The sequence below is a fragment of the Equus przewalskii genome, chromosome 4, assembly GCF_037783145.1.
Source record: "Equus przewalskii isolate Varuska chromosome 4, EquPr2, whole genome shotgun sequence".
In the NCBI taxonomy this organism is placed as follows: Eukaryota; Metazoa; Chordata; class Mammalia; order Perissodactyla; family Equidae; genus Equus; species Equus przewalskii.
The window spans coordinates 61282328-61304062 of NC_091834.1; the positions used below are offsets into that span (position 1 = coordinate 61282328).

At 38.5% G+C, this 21735-nt stretch overlaps 1 protein-coding gene across 2 annotated transcripts in view; it reads left to right on the forward strand.

The window, feature by feature from the left end:
• Positions 1 to 21735, forward strand: part of GARS1 (glycyl-tRNA synthetase 1) — a 43967-nt gene that overhangs the window by 16579 nt on the left and 5653 nt on the right. The window contains exons 7-13 of one of the 2 annotated variants that reach the window (XM_008522949.2): positions 3029 to 3174; positions 5441 to 5590; positions 9133 to 9295; positions 10633 to 10797; positions 13945 to 14052; positions 14856 to 15001; positions 19737 to 19822. In XM_008522949.2, coding sequence (XP_008521171.2) covers positions 3029 to 3174; positions 5441 to 5590; positions 9133 to 9295; positions 10633 to 10797; positions 13945 to 14052; positions 14856 to 15001; positions 19737 to 19822 — 964 coding nt within the window. Of the gene's footprint in view, positions 1 to 3028; positions 3175 to 5440; positions 5591 to 9132; positions 9296 to 10632; positions 10798 to 13944; positions 14058 to 14855; positions 15002 to 19736; positions 19823 to 21735 lie in introns of both variants that reach the window. The other variant, XM_070616147.1, reaches the window with a different exon arrangement.

Here is a 21735-nt window from a genome sequence, read left to right on the forward strand (position 1 = left end):
TCAAAACTGCACGTCTTTGCCCCAGGAAGATGCACATGTCCATGTGTACATGTTGCTGATGTCTCACCTCATGTACCCATTTAAGCAAAGTACATTTCTGCAACACCATGTTTGATCATGAGGTCCGCCAATGCTCACCTCGTAAATTTTATTTACTTCCCTGGGTCAAAAAAACAACCACCACTGCTGTGTTTATATATATTTTCTTTACATTGGTGTGTAAATATGTGAGGCTGAAATGTAGGACTCCCCAACTGTTTGCTTTTTTCTCATGAGAATTTACTGGATACTCTTCCACTGTTGCCCTAATTTATTTTAACCTGCTAACTTTTCTCTGTGATGTCTAGCTTTCTAACATTAGCTGAGAAAGTTTTTCCTTCCTCATTTAAATTGAAAATCTTCTTAATCTGGCTGTTGACTCATCTACCAATTTATTTTGGTCCTCGTGAAGTATATTTTATCCCTTGCTTGAAACTCACTGCTTTAGTATTGTTACTCATGGTTTAGAAAATTGATTCTTGTATTTTGACACTGTTATAGCCGCACATTTGTTTCTCATTTCCTTCCTTTTCCAAAGGCATGATCTTTATTAGAAAGAAGAAATGAAAAGCACTTCTAATTACCCCTAAATTATTCTGTTTCCCATTCAGAATGTTAGATTTACTAAGGTTTTGTGTATATGTGTCTTCAATCTTAACAGTTTCATTCATTTTCAAGTGAATTGTCAGAAGCAGGAAGTAATTAGTTGATTTATTACATCATAATTTATGGTTTGAGCACTGACTTTCTGTTTCATCTCAGATTCATGTTCTAGGAGTGCACTCTGTTTTTTGATTTGCCTTATCGGATATAGATAGCTAGATAGGTAGATAGATACATACGGCTGTCAATATAATCTTCAGTGAAAAGTTAGGGGCTCATAGGAAGTGGCCCTGGTGGATTCATGGCTCAAGGCCTGTCTGTTGCTTGAGCACATAATAGCATTTTCTGCACCTCTTAGTGTCTGTGACTCCTTTTCAGCTTTGATGAAGCATGATGACTTCTTTAAAAGGCACTGACTCACCCTCCGTGGTAGGAAGAGCTTTATTCCTCTTATGTGGATTCAATGCTCAGGATTAATTCTCTTGTTTTTCTTCTCTGTCCATTTTTCCTGACCCGTCTCTGCATGTACCAGTTTTTAAAATCATTTTTTAACTTTTTATTGTGAAAAATTCACTACATATAAAAATAGAAAATAGTATAATAAGTACTTATGTACCCATCAGCTTGCTTCAGTATTATCAGATTTTGTTGAATCTGTTCCCTACTCACTTTCCTGCCTTCTTCCTCTGAATTTTTTTTTTTTTTTTGAGGAAGATCAGCCCTGAGCTAACATCTGCTGCCAATCCTCCTCTTTTTTTTGAGGAAGACTGGCCCTGAGCTAACATGCATGCCCATCTTCCTCTACTTTATACGTGGGACGCCTACCACAGCATGGCTTGCCAAGCAGTGCCATGTCTGCACCTGGGATCCAAACCAGCGAACTCTGGGCCACTGAAGTGGAACGTGCACACTTAACCGCTGTGCCACTGGACTGGCCCCCCTCTGCATTTTTTTGAACATCAATTTTTACATCTGCAAATATTTCGTTATATATCTCGAAAAAATAAAAATCCTTTAAAAGTGAACCTCCTTGCTGTTACCTTGGTAAATATTAATAATTTTATGATATTGCCAAATTCCCCTCCATAGGGGTTTTGATTCCTGTGTGTATCCTTGGAATCTTTTCTTCCTGACTTCTTTTTTCATTATATCTTCTATTGAAAAGCACTGTATATTCTTGAGTTGCCTGGGAACCACTGATGTTCCACAGACTCTTTGACTTTCTCCTCGAATCCTGGGGAGACCAGCCAATGTTTATGGTATTCTTATCTTGAAGTCCCTGGAACGCTTTCCTCAGTGATCCAGTCTCCTTGCTAATGGTATGAATACGATAGTTTGTGCATTCCCCCTAGAATTTCTATAGAAATAGAGTCCGGATGGCTTAATTTTTTAAAGAATTATTTATTCAAATTTGGAGCAGGTAGTTAGTGTGAGTAGGTTACCTTTCTGTGGAGTAAAAATGTTCATTGCATTTATGAGGGGAGGAAATTTAGTTGTAATAGTCGTCTTTTATCGAGTAGCTACTGTGTGCTAGGCCCTGTGCTATATACTTTACGTATATTATTTTATGTATGCACTCTTCATAGTAGCCCTTCATAGTGAGGTAGATTATGTTCTCCCCATTTCACAAATAAGCAAACTGAGGCTCAGAGAGCTTAGGTAAGGACTTAAGCTTGGGTCTCACAACCCAAGAAAGTGGTAAAGTTGTGATTTACCCAGGTTTTTCTGGTTTCAAAGCCTCAGTTCTTATGGCCATGAGTTGATTTATCTAATTATTTTGTTTCTATTACGAGATTATTTCTTTTTAAGTTTTAAATATTCTTTACTATTAGATGGCTTGTTGAAGTCATTTGGAATTCTTGAATTGGAGGTCATTCATCATTTTAGAGGGTTTGGCATTGATCATCAGTGTGTAGAATGTGAAGGACGCTGGAAAATGCAGAGATGAGTAAGACATAGCTTCTACCTTCAAGGAACAACATCTAGCAGGAAAGGAAAGTTACATGCACATTTAATTAATAGGGAAGTGCACCTGACTCTTAAATATGCGCAGAGTGGTAAAATTCAACTTTGAAAACTTTACGTGATTTCAGATTCTTCCCAACCAGTGACTATTGCAATTGAACAAGAGGTATTCTGCCTTATCTTTCATTGTGTAAGGGTGAATGTGTGGGTTTTAGGTCAGTCCCAGAAAGATACTCCGTTTCTCTGTTGGTAAATGCAAAGTGTATAGACTGGTTATGGTTTTACTGTGCATATCTTAAGGGTTAGGTGAATTGTAGTGTTCTTATTTTGTGTGAGTTTTAATGAAAGATGGGGTTTTATATGTAATATCTTATGCCTTGTTTTTTCTCAGTCTTAATTTTTTCCTTGACTTATTCTTTAGCTCGATAACTATGGACAGCAAGAACTCGGGGATCTTTTTGTGAATTACAATGTAAAATCCCCAATTACTGGAAATGATCTGTCCCCTCCGGTGTCTTTTAACTTGATGTTCAAGACCTTCATTGGGCCTGGAGGAAACATGCCTGGGTACGTATTTTGTTTATGTAACACAGTTATTAAAATTGCTTGAAATAAAGGGTAAATATCAATATCAATCATGAAGGAAAAATTTTGAAAAGTGATATGTGGAAAGTGCAGATAAATATATTAAGGAGAAATAATGACAAACATATTCTTAAATTTTATTTCTTCTAATTCTTTCCGAATATAATTTTTTTTTAGTGAATATGATGATTTTTTTGCCGTAAAATAAAAGTGTGTGGTCATCTTATCTTGTAGTTACAGCTGCAAAGGGCAGAAGAGACAGTTGAAGAATGATTCTGAAAGTCATTGCACTTATGCTGAAGGAGACTGTAGATCCTATTTAGTCTAGATCAGCACTGTCCAACAGAACTTTCTCCCGTGATGGAAATGTTCTGTAATCCGTGCTGTCCAATATGCTAGCCGTTAGCCACATGTGGCTGTTGAGCACTTGAAATGGGGCTCTGTGCTTCTGAGGAACTGAATTTCAAAATTTATTTAATTTTGATTAATTTAAATTTAAATAGACGTGTGACTAGTGGCCTACCGTATTGTTCAACATAAGTTTAGCTTGTTGATTTAAAAGATGTGGTTTTCATAGATAAGGAAAACCTGAGCAGTTTACAATGTCATCCAGAACTAGAATCTGTATTTCCAGATTCCTTGTCCATCGTTAACAAACTTTTCCAGAGTATTCCATTTCGTAGCTTCAGATATTTTTCTTATGGTCTCATTTTAGGGTGAGAGAGAGTAGGTTTTTGCTAGATGAAGCTAGATAGATCTTGTTTCCCAGAGTAGAAACTAAAGAGTAGTAAACATTAATTGTGACAGAATGTATTACTGGGGTTATTTTAATAAGACACCGGATTGATTTGAGGTATTTTGTGGAAAAGAGGCCAAAGGTAAGGCTTTTATTTTGGCCATATATACAGAGATTCATAAAATTGTCCGTACCCTCTGACTTGTCATCCCACTGCTAGGAATTTATCTAAGGAAATAATTCAAAAGGAAAGGAAGGGCTGACCCAGTGGCGCAGTGGTTAAGTGTGCACGTTCCAGTTCGGTGGCCCGGGCTTTGCCAGTTCGGATCCTGGGTGCGGACCTACGCACTGTTTGGCAAGCCATGCTGTGGCAGGCGTCCCATATATAATGTAGAGGAAGATGGACATGGATGTTAGCTCAGGGCCAATCTTCCTCAACAAAAAGAGGAGGATTGGCAGTAGATGTTACTCAGGGCTAATCTTCCTCAAAAAAAAAAAAAAGTAAAAAAGAAAAGAAAAGAAAAACAAAGGGAAAGGAAACTATACTTATCAAGAGGATATAAATTAAAAGTAGAAATAACCTCTTTATCCAATAATTTAGGAGTGGTTAAATAAAGTAGATCATTTTAGTAGAATACTCTGCAGCTGTTAAATAGAAATTTTTACGATTATTTAGAAAATGTAAAATAAATGAAAGGATACATAATTTTATACATTCTGCTTATAAGTATACATATAAACTGTAGCTATACGTATATTTGGATGAAATCTGGAAAGGACCACAAAAATGAAGAGTTGGTGTGTTAGAGTGAGAAGAGGGTAAAATTTTATTTTGTTTTTTGTTTTAAAGTTGTTTTCACAGAACATTTATTTTGAAGTAGGTTCTTGGGAACACTTTCTTAGTTGATGTTTTGTGCAGAATATTTTCTGTGAAATTGAAAAGAGGACAATGGCTGTAATGGTGTATTGCTTGACTATATCTTTAAAATGTGGAGAAATACAGAAGAAGCCTCTGGCTGAAAATGTAAAATACCGCAAAGAAGGAAAGAGTATGAAAAACCTCAAAAATTGCCTGGCTTCTTGTGATGAGTGAGCTCTAATGTTGACTGTTAGGCTGTACTGGCTTCTTTAGCTCCACAGTGCTGCTCTAATTCGTGGGTCTTATTTTCGAAAAGATCTAAAATTGTCATCTGCTTCCATGTACATGATAGTCAGGAGAATATCAGAGGTTTTGGGGACATTATGAGAGAGGTGGTGTTTGACTAATGAGTGATTAAATAAAAATTAAAAAAACAGTAGTATTGCTATACCACTTACCTGATACATTCTCTAATACTTGAGAATGTTTGCTATCGAGGGAAATAGCTATTTCTGAAACTCCGTTTTAGGGCCCCTACAGCTTTGTATGAAAATAGTATATTTAGGACTTTTAGGATCTATATCTAGAATTTCAGATTTGTTGGAGAACATAATTTCTTTCTTTGTAACAGACTGATTTATTTAAATTTATAGGTACTTGAGACCAGAAACTGCACAGGGGATTTTCCTGAATTTCAAACGACTTTTGGAATTCAACCAAGGAAAATTGCCTTTTGCTGCTGCCCAGATTGGAAATTCTTTTAGAAATGAGATCTCCCCTCGATCTGGACTGATCAGAGTCAGGTACTGCCTGTGTTATTCTTCTGGTAAAATTAGTGAATGATGTTGGCGTTGAATTGGAAACGAAAGCTTGCTATTTTGAAACAGTTCTGCTTCATTCTTACATCGTTATGTATTTATTTTTGTCCTTCACAAAAGCATGTTTTACGTCTGTAATCTCCAGATGTAGTCTCTGGGATGACAGGCAGTTTTGAGTGATCTGGTGAACTTGAAGGGAAGGGAAAGGGGATGAAGAGTAGCTTCGGTTTCTGACCTGCTCCAGAACTGTCTTTTCTCTTTTTCATCGTGTTTTGATGATGGCAAGGTCTTGATTGTCTAAACCAAGGCATTTTCTGCTAATGGCGATATATGTCAGCGGAGGGTGAGGTGATGGAGTGATGGTTATGACAGGAGGATCATTCTAGGTGTCCAGGGCAACAGTATTGCTAGAGTTGGGGTGAGGGTGTTTCAATAACCCATTGGTGTTTGTCCAGATATTTGGGAGGCCTCTGTGACAGAAAGGCCAGCTAGCAGGCTTACCTGTATCTGCTCTAGTTCAGACACTCCCTTGCCTCTATTCTAATAACTTCCTGTTGTCACATGGATCCAGGAGTGTGTGGGAAGGCATGCTGGCACTGTTCAGTTCCATTTTTCCTTGGACACTTATTATAAGCTGTTTATGGCTTAAGCTTTTTCTGATTTCTATACATTTTCTTACTGATATCTCTTAAGGTATTAAATTCCATATTTTAGGATGCATAGGTAAACTTTTAACTTTCTTAGGCTCCAGAAGTATTTCCCAACGCCCCACCCATTTCCTGTCTTTTCTTCTTACTCGTTATAATTACAGACTTCAGTGATGGTGTATCCCAGCCACTGACTCTACGTGAAAGCACCCAGAGCACTAGCCTAAACCTGTTAGTCCCCATGGCAGCTGAGGGAATGCCCCTATGTTCTGACCAGACTATATTTTCAAGCCTGTTGTCCCTTCAGCCTCATGGTCTAGAGAGGGGAGACAGCATGGAGGAAAGTGCTGGCACAACTTAGAGAAATGGAGGGGGGAGGACCCCTGGGCCTTCACGCGGAAAGAAGAGGTAGTCAGAAATTCTAAGCAGGATTATAACTATGGAAAACTTGTCAGATTTGAGTCTGTTTTATTACCCAACATCTGGGTTTTTTGTATCTTTTTCCGTTTTGTTTTTTGGCTTCCCCTCAGTTGCGGTAGTGTCTGCAAGCATGCTGTCAAAATACCGAGGAAGCTGTGTAAGGCTGACCTTGTCTAAACCCAGTGTTTTGGAGAGGATTTACATCAAGTAGCATAGCTATTGGCAGATTATAAAGGACCGTGAAGTGAGGCAAAAACCTGTGGAGTGAAAAGTGGTAAATAGGAAAACCAGCTCAGAACTGAGGAGCCATCCCGGCGGTTACGTGGTGAAAGGCCCTGGGGCTTTCTGACCTTTTAGTCCTTGGTCATTTTCACTTCCAAGCGTCCTGTCTGGATTTTGGTGGGTTTTGTTGCGTGCCTCTGCAAGATCCTGACTAGAAGTCCGCTCATTCTTCCATGAGTCAACATCCCTGTGGTTTTTGTGCCGTGGTAGGGCTAGGATTTGTTTGTTTAGTGTTAGGTTTCTTCTTGATGACGTAGCGTTACTAGTCGCTGATTAGTCTTGGTATAGCTGTGATTCCTTTTGTTCAGATTAGGAATATTAGATTGTTCATATGAAATTTTTAAAAACTTTAATTGTCTGGTTCGTCCTCTAGGTCTATATGTGCAGTTCCAGGTAAAGTCTCTGAACTCAAAGATAAGAGACAGCTGGTAAAATCAGTGTTAGTGTCGATTTCTGTCTCCTCTCTGTGAGCTGGGATTATTGGACAGCAGATGGAAAGACTTTGGCAGCAGATTCATTTGGGATTCTGGGCAAGGCCCTTATTTTGATCTGCCCTGCATCTTAGATATTCTGTTGCTGTCAGCCCAGTTGTAAGCCCTGTGAGGACAGATATCGTGCTTCTCCGTCTCTCTCATCTCTGTGTGGACATAGAAGATGTTTGATGGTTGTTGAAAGACAGTTAAGACATAGGTGCTGCAGGACCAAATAAGAAATACCATTAAAAAATAAAAGTTAAAAATCAGAGCTCTTTTGCAATGCGTTTCATGTATTTTTAGGACCCATTTAAGCAATTTTTCATTGCCTCTAAAACATCTGAGATAGTCATGAAAGTGCACTGGTAAATTTGTGTGTGTGTGTTTAAAGAAGAGAGATTTGATTTTGACTCATAAAATTAACTTAAAACTGTTTTTTCCCGAATAGCTACTAAATTGCCATTAAGAGAAATTTCTTTGGGAAACCATTACTATGTGCATATTTATTTCATCATTGTGCTGTTAGCTTATTCAATTCATGCCTTACGTCCTCTGCGTTGAATAACATTTTATTTAAGCAGCTCTTACTCTAAAGAAACCAGCTGTGTGGTGCCATTCTCAGTCATTTACTTGTTCAGAGCAATAAAAAAGAAGAAATCAAACTACTGTAAAAGCTAAAGAACAATTTCAATTTACTTTAAATTTCCCATTCTGAAAAGTGAAAAGTAAATATCAGGAGCTTCATTTGGTGTATATTTATAAAGACTTGCTAATGCTTTAAGGAAAGCCATTTTATTTGAAAGTCAGTATTCAATATCTCATTTCTTTTTTGTGTCTGACATTTGCTTAAATTTTCCTGATTTTAAAAACTGTATCAAAACTGTTCTTTAAAAATTATTTTGCATTAAAAGTAATAATCTTTTGTGGTTGTGGCTAGTGTTAAAGAAAAAACAGAGATGGACAGTAGTTAAAGTGGTAAGAGCAGATTTTATTCAGGACTGTTGCAGTAGGAGAGCAGAGACCTCAGTATAGAACAGGGCTTGGTTCCAAATACGGCAGGGCAAGTGAAGATTTATAGCCAGGAGCAGGATGGGCTCAGTGGATGGAGAATTAGTAAGAGGGAACATCAGGAACGAGGGGGGCTCTCTGACTAAACCCACCTAACAGAGTAGAGTTAGTGCTGCTGAAGACAGGCCAGGGTGATCAGACATCACCTGGGGGATGGTGGAGGGTGACAAACCTGATAAAATACCAATGGTGATCAGACAGCAAGGCGGGGAGTGGTTCTGGTTAAACTGACTTATTAGCAGAGTTCTTGCTAAAACTGGGTTTGACAAGGAAGTGCACAGATGGGCCTAGGAGAAGGTTCGGGAGACTGACTGAAGTTTGGTCAAGTAAAGAATCCGTGACCAGACAGAAGGAGTTAATATTTGAGAGAAGTTTGATTGTGTTTATTTATGTAGAATACTGTTTAAGTGAGGAATAAAGTTTTCATTAATGTGTTTAAAAATAGCAACTACCCAGACAAACCTAATCCAACTTTTTTTCTTTGGCCATTCCTTTAGGAGACAATTTTCTGTTTAGCGAAAAGAGGTTCCTGTAGCGTGAGAGCCTATATCATTGTAGAACGAAGTTGAAAATAAAGGCCTTGTTTATGTTTTTTATAGCTAATCATGCAATTTTTGCTCCTTACGTTTAATTTCAGAGAATTCACAATGGCAGAAATCGAGCACTTTGTAGATCCCAGTGAGAAAGACCATCCCAAGTTCCAGAATGTGGCGGACCTCCACCTTTACTTGTATTCAGCAAAAGCCCAGGTCAGCGGACAGTCTGCTCGGAAAATGCGCCTCGGGGATGCTGTTGAACAGGTGAGATTCCACGGGCAACGTAATTGAGGTTATATCTATTCGGGTTTGCAGAACTTAGCAAATTCTGTGTACTGGCTGGCAAAACAGTTTATTTTAGCAGTCGTTTTATTTTTTTATACAGTATTTATTATACACTGTTATTATAGTGGGAGGAAATCACCTGAACATGCCAATTTGCAGGCCACTGGGGCTAACACGAAAAAGATGTTTAGCGGAGCACTTGGAAAATAGATCTTGGTTTGAACTGTACCCCATCAATCTGACTTTTAACAATATGTACTACTTTTGGGGAGACATTTTGACTCACAGAAAGCAAGCCCTTTGGATTTTAAACTTCTGTATTACCCATAGCAATTGGGATAAAGTCTTGTATATAATAGAATTCCTCTAATTATTTGCCTGAAGAAATGAGTGAGTGAGAACTTTCCCGCAGTAGCTGCTGCCCAAGGGTAGAATGAATTGCCCTGGGGAACAAGAGCTTCCTGCCCCTGAAAATATTCGAGAGGCTGGCTGAGAACTTGGCGGCCATTTTGTAGAAAAGAGCCCTGCAGTGGGTAGGAGACGGGGCTGGATCATTTCTAAGGTCCTTCCGGTACTGAAATTGTAGGATTACGTATACTATGGGGTTCACAAATTTCGGTAGATAAGAATATGTTAAAATCCCCTCAGCATGTCATTCCTTTTGTTAATTCAGAAGGAATATATTTGCCATTCCGTAGGGTCATTATTATGCATGTCATTTTTGTATTGTAGATTTAGAAAGTGTAAGATGCTAGGCTGAATTTTTGCTCACCCAGTGAGTATGATAGAAAGATTTCGAATAACTCTGTTATTATGAGCTTGTTAACTTGACACAAACCCCTTTAAAAATGGCCGAGGGGCCAGCCCCATGGCTGAGTGGTTAAGCTCTCATGTTCCGCTTCGGGGCCCAGGGTTTCACCTCTTCAGATCCTGGGGGCAGACATGGCACCACTCATCAAGCTGTGCTGAGGTGGCGTCCCACATAGGACGACAAGAAGGACCTACAAGAAGAATCTACAACTATGTACTGAGGGGCTTTGGGGAGAAGAAGGAAAAAAAAAAGAAGATTGGCAACAGATGTTAGCTCAGGTGTCAATCTTTAAAAAAAAAAAAAGACCAAGATCCCATTCTGGGTATTTGAGATTATTCTGAAAGCTAGATAAATTAGCTTACCTTATATTTCAAATATTTTTCAGTAGATGATGAACAACTCAATGGAAAATGGTACCTTGGCCTTCAGAAGTGTTAATGTGTGTGATTTTTCCTTCCTCTGTGCTTGCTTACTTATTTATTTACTTTTTTTCGTTTATTTTTAGGGTGTGATTAACAACTCAGTATTAGGCTATTTCATCGGCCGCATCTACCTCTACCTCACTAAGGTTGGAGTATCTCCCGATAAGCTCCGCTTCCGACAGCACATGGAGAACGAGATGGCCCATTATGCCTGTGACTGTTGGGATGCCGAATCCAAAACGTCCTATGTAAGTAGAATGGGATGGTTTTCACTGCGTGATTTTCACGTTGTTAACTTGGAAGCATGGATGTCATAGTTGCCTTTTTTGTGCTTTATGTCAGAGTGAAACAAGAAGAAAAGAGATCTTTTCCTGAGCAAAATGGGAAAAGCAGTTGCCCCCTGCCCTCTTAGAAGGAGGGGGCGACTCTTGTGTTCCAGGAGCCCTTGGTAGGCCTCAGAGGCTTTACTGAGAGAATGAGAGAGAGAGGGAAGGCCAGTGATGGGGCAGTTCTGGCGTGTCCACTCCTGGGGTGGGCAGTGTTTCTGGTAATATCCCTGAATGCAGCTAAGATGGGGTGGCCTCCCTCCTGACAGGGACCCCAGCAAATGTTGGAGATGGTGGACTGAGTAAGGAAAGTCATAGTGCTGTTGGTTTAGAGAGCTTTTTGGTAGATCTTGGGGATAGACTAGTAGATTCTAATCTCTTGTTTAGGAACTACCTTTTCTCAAATTCTACGTATTTATTTAATACTAATTCAGAGAAGAGCTCCAGGTTACCTCTTCACTGTACTTTCCCATTCCTACCCCCCGAACATGAACATTAGGACTGAAGGACTGCAAGGCGTTTGGATATGGGAGATGCTTTCTGTGTTGGTGGCAGTGGAAACAAGGGGGCTGAGAGTTAGTGCTAGAGAGGCTCCTTGCCCAGGTAGAGACTCTAGCCAGGGTCTTTGGTTCCATGTGCTCTTGGCTTTACTTTTTATAGTGACTTTATTTTAATAGATTCATTTTTTTAATTAAAAATAAAAATTAGTCATTTAAAGAAAATAATGACTCCTTTTTGTGATACAAAAAGCAAAGAATAATTCTGAAGAATATTGTGTAGAAAGTGAAACTTCCAATTCTGTGCGCCCCTCCCCAAAAGTGTTTCATGTCTCTTTGTCTGGATCAGGAATTGGCAAACGTTTTCTGTAGTAAATATAGGAAATAGTTTAGGCTTGGTGGGTCTCTGTCGTCTCTCTTCTTTGTTGTTGTTTTTACAGCCCTTTAAAGATGTGAAAGCCATTCTTAGGCCCATGGGCCTTGTTTTTTCAACCCGTGTTCTAGATGATTTTATATGCATTACAAACATACAGATGTATACCTGGATAATGATACACATATGTCTATAGTAACTGTTATTTATATATTCTTTTTTCTATGTCAAATTAGGAAAGAATTACTATAATCTGTTAGGTTTTTCTTGTTACTTTATTGTCTTCACAAGCTTGCTTGACATATGTGTGCCAAAATGATAGCAGTAATTATTTTTTGATTGTAGATGATCATTAATTTCTTTATATGTTTTAGATTTTTGGGAATTTCTTGTTACGTTTAAATCATACCAATAAAATATTTTCTGTTTTGTGTGAGAAAAGATTACTTTTTTTCTCTTTGTTCCACACCAGTTCCCTCCCCTAGTTTGCTCTGACCCTAATTTCAAGTTAAACCAGACACAGACTCTTGCTGTCTCAATGTAGATTCTGAATCTGGCCTGGATTACGTTTCATGTATTTCATTTGTTTGTGCATTCACCATTTGTAGTTGTTAAGGGCTGGATACCATTCTCAGTGCTTCACATGTGTAATCTTATGTAGTCCTCACAGTAGTCCTGTTCCTGGGTCCTGTTTCTGAGGAAACCGGAGTGCTGAGAAGTTGTGTAACGGGCTTGGGTGTCACAGCTAGTGAGTGGTGGTGCTGGGGTAGGAACCCGGCCGTCCGACTCCAGGCCCACGCTCTTAACCACAGGGCTGCGTTGCTTTAATAAACCTGATGGCATTCCTGCTCGTCTTTATCTGAGGGCTGCTGTGAGCTGAGGCCAAGCCCTAGTGGGCCGGGGCTCAGAAAATGCGGGCCCAGCATAGAGGTTAGGCTGCAGTGTTTTGTGTAAGGTCATTGGAAGACAGGACTAAACAAAACCCGAGGTTTTGAAGTAACAAAGCTTTTGAGGAGAGGGGAGAACTCCTTTAAAGATTTTAGTATTTCTTTTTGTGTGCTTCACATTTTATTTTTTTGGTAAAAAATGTTAGCAATGCAGCTAATGCTCCACCCTTTTGCTCTCCTTCCTCAGTGTCCCAACGTTGTTGTTTATCATTCTCAGGCATGTTTTTGTAATTTTACCTTTTACTACATAAATATGTTAGTTGACATCTTTGGTAACTAACCACCAAGTTATATGTTTAAGAACAGAAATACACTAGGTGACATCTTTGGTGACTGGCAGATGATCAAGGTACGTGTGTTTAGGCTTTGTTCTTTAATTCCCTGTTGTTACCTGTTGGGCTTTCGGAGCTTATGTGAGTGTTACGTTTGCCCTCCATTCCAGGCACCCCAGGAGGTAACATGTGCTTGGAAAGCTTAGTCCTTGTGATGGTTGAATTTCCCCAAACTCTTTGGATCAAAGGGAAAACATAAATACTCATGAGAATGACTAAGTAGATATCTACTAAAATAAGCATTTTACCTCTTTTGTTCTTATTCAAACAATACATTCTTAAGGAGCTTTGAAAACAATTTAGATTTTGCTTTTGAAAAGTATCTTAGGTATTAACAAGAAATGGAACCTGGTACTAATGTGATAGTAACGCTGTTATTAAGTTTTGTTCCGTGACCTAAACATCATGTGCTCTTCCTGAGTTTTGTTTTGTTGGGTAGGGAGCTGAATTGAGCACAGGTGCTCAGGCTTGTGGCCGGCTGAGGTGTACATTAGGAGAGCTCTCTGATGCCCAGGTGTGAGAGCCGCAGACACTTCATCCAAAGAGAGTGGTGGTTTCTTCTAGATTCATTTTGAGTCCTGGTCACAAATTTAAAACAAAATCTACTGGTTTTGTCTAGGTTCACATTTTATTTCCATTATTAAATCCTAGAATATGTTAGTTTACCCCACATGCACAATATGGCAAAATCTGTCCAGAGAATAAGAGGACTACTCTGTGTACATGCGTAAATTACATTTTATAGGGTTGTTAGCTGCCTGATGTGTAAAACTATTCCCATTTCAAACCTTTGTAAAAGCTGAGTGGAGATTCTATGATTGAATTATCCTCGAGTATGTGGAAGAGTTGTTATAATCCACATGCATCTGTGAATGAACCCAATATAAGTAATAAGTGTTTTGTCTATTGTGTCTTTTTAGGGTTGGATTGAGATTGTCGGATGTGCTGATCGTTCCTGTTATGACCTTTCTTGTCATGCACGAGCCACCAAAGTCCCACTTGTAGCTGAGAAGCCTCTGAAAGAGCCCATATCCTTTCTGGTCACTTTAAAAACTCAGGACTGAAGTGTAAACAGACATCTTGGAAATGGATAAGTCCAAGTCTGTATCTTGTTCTATGGATAAATTGAGGTGTTTTGGATATTGTGGTAACACTTACTTAAACACTTTTTAGGCGTCACCTTGCTCCTTTCCTATTCTCTTCACTTGTAATCTGCCATGTGCCACCTCAGTGTTTGGTCCTTAAAAGCAGCCTATTCAGAGAAATGCTCTGAATGTCTTTCAGAGTGTTGACTAATTTTTCTCAGCCTTCTCCAAAGTGTATTTCTCCACACCTGCACCTGCCTACGCACTCTTTAAATAAAGAGTATCTAGTGAATACTTTCTCTATTAGAAGATGAGTGCCATTTTATAGTAGATGAAATAATAATTTAGCTTACTTGATCTGTAAGTCAGCAAGGTAGGAATTTCCTTCCTCTATCAGGCAGTGAGGTTGCGAGCTGATCTCAGGGCAAGGCCAGCGACAGGAAAGAGGTCCTGTTCTGTTGGGACATTTTAGAAATGGAAGAACTGTTATCAAAGCTTGTTAGGCTGTGTATCAGGTTATATTGCTGATTAGCTAATACTACTTTTACGGTGTTTGCTTAGTTTGAGAGAGGTTTGTCTGAATGGTTTTGTGGCTAGTTGTTTCCATCTTAAGTCAGCATCCACAGGATCTAGAATACCAATAGAGAACTGGTGATTGTATTCAGTCAGTGATTGATCGTTCTCAAGACCGTTTCTTGAAATACTGAGGCAGCTCTGTATTTTTGGATTCCTTGACTACTTCATACAAAACAGTCAATGTTGTTCAGTTTGAACCCAATAAGGGAGCAATTGGTAAGGCGTATAAGAAAGATGCAAAGCTGGTGATGGAGTACCTTGCCGTTTGTGATGAGTGTTACATTACAGAAATGGAGGAACTACTGAATGAAAAAGGGTAAGATGTAAGATGCAGGCTTGCCATGGACTCCAGTCAGATATGTCCTCTCTGCCAGGTTCTGAAGGTTCGGGTGAGATTAGTTTCTTCAGAAAATTTTTTGCAGGAAGGTATTAGACTTAAAAGACTGTTTGCCAAGATTTTAGCATTATAGCCTCAAAATAGATTTGAAATGGACTATAAAATGATTTTCCCCCCAATAACTCTCTTAGAGGAAGAGACTTGTCCAAGATAGTGACTGAGAAAGGATTAGAAACTACGCCTGTCTCTCAAGTCACTGCTCTTTTTCTGAGCTTTGGAATGGTCTCTGTAGTTGTTCTAAGCATAAATATAAAAACAGTAGAGAAAAATCTTTAAAGGAATACAAGAAAATCCAGCACTGAACAATGTAAAATTTACTATGTCTGGCAAACAATAAAAATTTTCTAGACATAGAAAACATGAAAATGTGACCCATAATGAGGAGAAAAGTAAGTCAAAAGGAATACCCAGAAATGACAAACATGATGGAATTAATACATAAAGATGTTAAAAGAGTTATTATAAATATGCTTCGTATGCTCAAGGATGTAAGGAAAAACATGAACATACGAGGTGAGAAGTGGAAGTATATATAAAAAAGAACCAAATGGAACATCTAGAGGTAATATTTCAAATGAAAATTTCACTAAATGCAATTAGCAGTATATTAAATGTTGAGAAGAAAGGTCACTGAACTTAAAGACGTAGCGATAGAAACTGTCCAAAATGAAGCAGAGAAAAAATAGCCTTTGGGGCAATATGAGGCAGTCAACATACGTGTAATTGGGAGTCACAGACAGAGGGCGTACAGAGAAAATATCTGAAGATACGTACAGTAGCTGAAAATTTTCCAAATTTAATGCAAACTATAAAACCGCAGATTCAAGAAGTTCAGTCCCAGGCAGAATAAACACAAAGAAAACCACATGAAGGCGCGTCAGAATCAAATTGCCAAAAACCAATAATGAAGAGAAAAATCTGTAAACGGGGAAAAAGGCTCATTACATAAAAAGGAGCAAAGATGAGAATGATTAGAGTCCTTGTCAAAAATCATGCAAGTGACAGTACAATAGAATGAAGTCTTTTAAAGCACTTACAGAAATTCTATACTTAGCGAAAACATCTTTCAAAAATGAAGAGGAAGTACATGCAGATAAACAAAAGCTCAGAGAGTACGTTGCCAGCAGACCTACACTACAAGAAACGTTGAAGTTCTTTAGGCAGAAGTGTGGAAATTGAGATCTACCCAAAGAAATTAAGATCTCTAGAAATGGTAAATGCGCGAGTGAATATAAATGACATTTGCTTTCGTTTCTTTAAAATCACATCTCTTAATTTCTTTAAATAAAAATGGGCTGTTTAAAGCAAAAACAATAACAATATATTGTGAAGTTTATAATGTATAGATATAAAATGAGTGCCATTAGTAGGCCAAACGACGGGAGCAAAGAATTAGGAACATGCTGTTGTAAGGTATATACATTATATGTGAAGGTGCATAATATTATTTGAAGGTAGACTATGATAAGTTTTAAAAAGTACAAATAGGAAACTCTAGAGCAGTTACCTGGAAAAAAATCCCACAAAAACCAAAGGGATATGACTGATAAGCCAATAAGAGAGATAAAATAGAATAATAATGAAATACTCCAGAGGTAGACAGGAGAAGAGGAAAAATGAACGAAGAACAGATGGGAGAAAAAGAAAGTAACTTGTAAGATGGTAGATTTAAACTCAACAATGTCAATAATTACATTAAATACAGTGATCTTTATACTCAAATTAATAGCCATTGATTGTCAGACTGGTTAAAAAATTCAAGACTCAATTAAATGCTGTTTACAGGAAACTCAGTAATTGTAATAGATTTAAAAGTAAAAAGATCAAAATATTTCCCATACAAATAATTAAAAAGTTGGAGTTGCTGTATTAATATCAAAGTAAACTTCAGAACAAAGAAAATTACCTGGGACAAAGTTGCATTTCATAATGATAAAGGGATCAATTCATCAAGAAGGCATGTTGCTTCTAACTGTGTGCAGCTAAAAACAACCTCAAAATATACAAAGCAAACTTGACAGAACTGAAAGGAAAAATGGACAAATCCACAGTTATAGTTGATTTCTTTTTCTTTTTTTTTTTCCATTTAGCAAAAAGATAAGTTTAGTAATAGCCATGAATACTTCTATGGGAATATAAATTCTTTGGAATCCAAAGCAAATGTCTGTGTAAGCTTGGTGAGATGGGTATTCCTGTGAATTTCAGGTAGTACCCATCACTGAAGCCACAGGGCTGGAGTGGGCTGGCAAATTGTTCAGAATGTCCTCCTGTTTTTCGTTTGTTTGTTTGTTTGTTTTTTATTGAGTTATTGATAGGTTACAATCTTGTGAAATTTCAATTGTACATTAATGTTTGTCAGTCATGTTGTAGGTGCACCACTTCACCCTTTGTGCCCACCGCCCACCCCACCTTTCCCCTGGTATCCACTGAACTGTTCTTAGTCCACATTTTTAAATTCCTCATATGAGTGAAGTCATACACAGATTATCCTTCTCTAGCTGGCTTATTTCACTTAACATAATTCCCTCAAGGTCCATCCATATTATTGCAAATGGAATGATTTTGTTCTGTTTTGCAGCTGAGTAGTATTCCATTGTATATATGTACCACATCTTTATCCATTCGTCTGTTGCTGGGCACTTAGGTTGCTTCCATGTCTTGGCTATTGTAAATAATGCTGCAATGAACATTGGGGTACATAGGACTTTTGGGATTGCTGACTTCAAGCTCTTTGGATAAATAGCCAGTAGTGGGATGGCTGGATCGTATGGTAGTTCTATTTTTAATTTTTTGAGGAATCTTATAGTTGGAGATTTCTATACCTCTCTTTCAGTAATTGGTAGAGCAAGTAGACAAAAAAAAATCAGTAGGAATTCTAAAATATAAACACTGTTAATCAACTTAATTGCCATTTGTAGAATACCTAATAACCAGAGTACACATTTTTTTAAGTACACCTAAGACGTCTTTCGTATTGTTTTTTGTACAGCCTTCCAGATAAGAATGAGGTTTGCATTTTCAAAGGGTTGTTTAAAAAAACAAAGAATACAAGAGAGGACTGCATATGGCCTGCAAACCCTAAAATACCTTGTATCTGATGCTATACAGAAAGTTTACCAACCCCTGTCTTAGACATTAGGCCAGGTGAAAGAAGTCTTATACAAAATATTATTCGCAAAACTCTAGGAAAGACAAATCTAGTTTATAGTGATAGACATCAGTGGTCGACTAGGTTGGAGGAGGTTGAAAGAGAAGGGACACAAGGGAACATTTGGGGTGATGGTGGTTGCATGTGCTTATACATTTGTCAAAAGACCTATCATCAGATGAACTCTTGTAAGTTGAAGATAGAATTGCCCATGTCAGTAGGAAAATTTTTAAAACCTTTCTGGTCTCCCAGAATTAACATCCAATTATGCTAAAACAACATCAAATCCCATTAAAATAGACATAGTTAGATCTCACTATCCAGAAACAAGACAGTTTCCTTTACTACTTATTCTCACACACAAACTTCAGGTAGAGTAGTAAAAATGAAGGAAATCAATGAAAATCATTGGTATGCTGCATGAGATGATCACTGCAAGAAACTAGCAAGACGCGTTGCAACATGTGCCAACTCTGCAGCTTCAAAGACAGCCACACGAGGGCTCTCTCTTCCCAGCACTGAGCTGCCTGTGAGACGCGACAAGTCCAAACTGATCTTCATACTGTGGGGAAAAAGCTGAAATAGGGATATTGCATCAAGCACTTTGTAAGCGTGGATCCTTAGGACCTAAAATGAAAGGGGCACATCTCAGGATATGAACATACTGCAGTCAGTGATTTTGGGGTGGGGGCAGGGGGGCAGAAATGTTTTATATTGACATCTCAAACAGAATCATTAAAATTTTTTAAGCTGATCTTCGTCAACCTAAGTGTCAAAGTTTATTTTGGAAATCGTGTGAGAGTTTTAAAATTACTTTCTGTAAGATGACAATCTGGTCATTTTTACATTTGTTGTGATAGTAATGAGAATGGTGGTCTTTTGCCAACAGGCCAGCTTCTGATAAATTTATTGGAATTGTTCTAAAAATGAATTTTTAAAAAATTGTTTTTGGTTTTACCTTGATCTCAGAACCAAAGGAATTAGTCATAAAGTCACTTGTGGAATTTTATAAAACTAGTGACATTTTGAGTGGCTCCCAGAATACTGTTTGGTACCATTAGAATAATACTTAATTTAGTATTCCTTATGGAATAATTTAAATGTGACTTCAGCTTTTGTATCTGGAGAGTTGACCAAGTTGTATTACACTTAAAATGAAAGGGCCAGCTCCGTGGCCGAGTGGTTAAGTTCGCATGCTCCGCTGCAGTGGCCCAGGGTTCGGATCCTGGGCGCGGACATGGCACCGCTCTTCAGGCCATGTTGAGGCAGCATCCCGCATCCCACAGCTAGAAGGACGTGCAACTAAGATATACGACTGTGTACAGGGGGGGTTTGGGGAGATAAAGCAGAAAAAAAAAAAAAGATTCGCAACAGTTGTTAGCCCAGGTGCCAATCTTTGAAAAAAGAAAACATGAAAAACAGTTCACCAGTCTGTAAAACTCCTTTAAATTAAGACATAGGAATGTGTGTTTTCACTAATATATAATGTGCTTTGTTTCTTTGTAGGGAATTCACTGTTGAAACTGAAGGGAAAACATTTCAGTTAACAAAAGACATGGTCAATGTGAAGAGATTCCAGAAAACGCTATATGGTAAATTTGTAAAAATAATTAAGAAACAAACAAAAAAATAATATTACTCCTTAAAGTTATTATTTTTTTTTTTTTTAAGTTTTGTAGCAACCATTTTACAGAAAATTTGAATAGGAAAAATAGTTGGTTTTTTTTTGGAGGAAGATTGGCCCTGAGCTAACATCCATTGCCAATCCTCCTCCTCTTCTTGCTTGAAGAAGATTCTCCCTGAGCTAACATCTGTGGCAGTCTTCTTCTATTTTGTATGTGGGATGCCACCACAGCATGGCTTGAGTGGTGTGGAGGTCCATCCCTGGGATCTGAACCCACAAACCCTGGGCTGCTGAAGCAGAGTGAGTGAACCTAACCACCACACTACCGGGCTGGCCCTGGAAAGATAAATTCTTAATGCCATAACTCTAAGTTTGATGACTATGTTTAAGGCTTTATCTTGGGCCTTTTTAAAAAAATATATATGTAAAATATAAACTGAAGAACTGAAGAATAATTTATTATGCTGCCTTTAAATTTCTTATGACCTGAGGTGCATATGAAGAATATCTCTTTGATTACCAAATCTTTTTTTAATTTTTATTTTAAGGAAAAATCCTTCTATTTCCTAAGCAAAAAAGGGAACTTACCCCTTCTGTCTTTTTTGGGCAAATTAACTTGTTAAAAGTCATTTGGATTAGTGATCTTTCATGCTTTTTTAAAAGCCAGGGAGATGATTATTTTTTGTAAAACAAATTCGATGAATTGGGAAACGAGTATTTTGGAGAATATATAAAGAATGCTTGCGGTTAATTGTGGCTGCATTGAAGCTCCTGGACAGTGAGAGTAGTGGGTATTTGAGAAGCTGCTGGCGGTGGAGAGAGCAGGCCTGCTTCTCCATCTGTTTGTGGCCTGCCTTGTGAGCAGGCTACAGCAAGCTGTGACAGCAGTCTGAGCAGTGATAGGAGTGAGCGGGGCTCCTTCTTCATGCTCTGGGGCTTTTTAGCGCCCATCCTGACAGCGGGTTCAGAGTGGTAGTTCACCATTGCTCGGTTGCCACGGATGGATGGGCAGAAGATGTCTTGATCATATTTCTAAAATGTTACTCTTACTCTTTATCACAGACAAAAAAAACAGGCTCTCTTTTCTTCCACATATGTGAGTTTTTGATTCTAGTTATCTCATTTCCCTTAAAACATAAACTCTCCAAGCTTAGGGTCGGTTACCTCAGATCTGGACAGTTCTTAGCAGTGCTTCCTTTCAGAAAAATAGGGAATAATGAATACATTTCCTGTGTATACCACAGGTGTAGGCTTACCCATGGGAAGAGCCGTGAGGCCCTTGGTAAATGTCTTTGACTGAGTGCTGATCCCTTGGCTGACTCTTCTCTAAGGGACCCCTGACGCCAGAACCTTGGAAGTACACAATGGCAGTAACTTGGCTCTTAAAGTGTTCTCATCAAGATGGGGCTGCCCCATGGCCGAGTGTTGAAGTTCACTCGCTACAATTCGGTGGCCCAGGATTTCCCCGGTTGGGATCCTGGGCGGGGACCTAGCACTGCTCATCAGCCATGCTGAGGTGGCGTCCCGCATAGCACAACCAGAAGGACCTACAACTGGAATATACAACTGTGTACTGGGGAGCTTTGGAGAGAAGAAGAAAAAAAAAGATTGGCAACAGATGTTAGCTCAGGTGCCAATCTTTTAAAAAGAAAAAAAAGCAGCTAAAAAGTGAAACAAATACAAACCGTGTGATACTTGTTGCATGTAGGAATTGTTTTTGTTAATTTTTCCAGCTACGTTGGTGGATTTTTAATTCTAGCAAAGTCTTATAAAAGGTCTAGAGTCTTAGTAGTTTCTGTGTAGGTGAGGCAGATGATAGAGTAGAGCTGCTGCTGTTCCTAGCTCACCAGCTAGGGAGGGAATGCCCTGGTACCTTGTTTC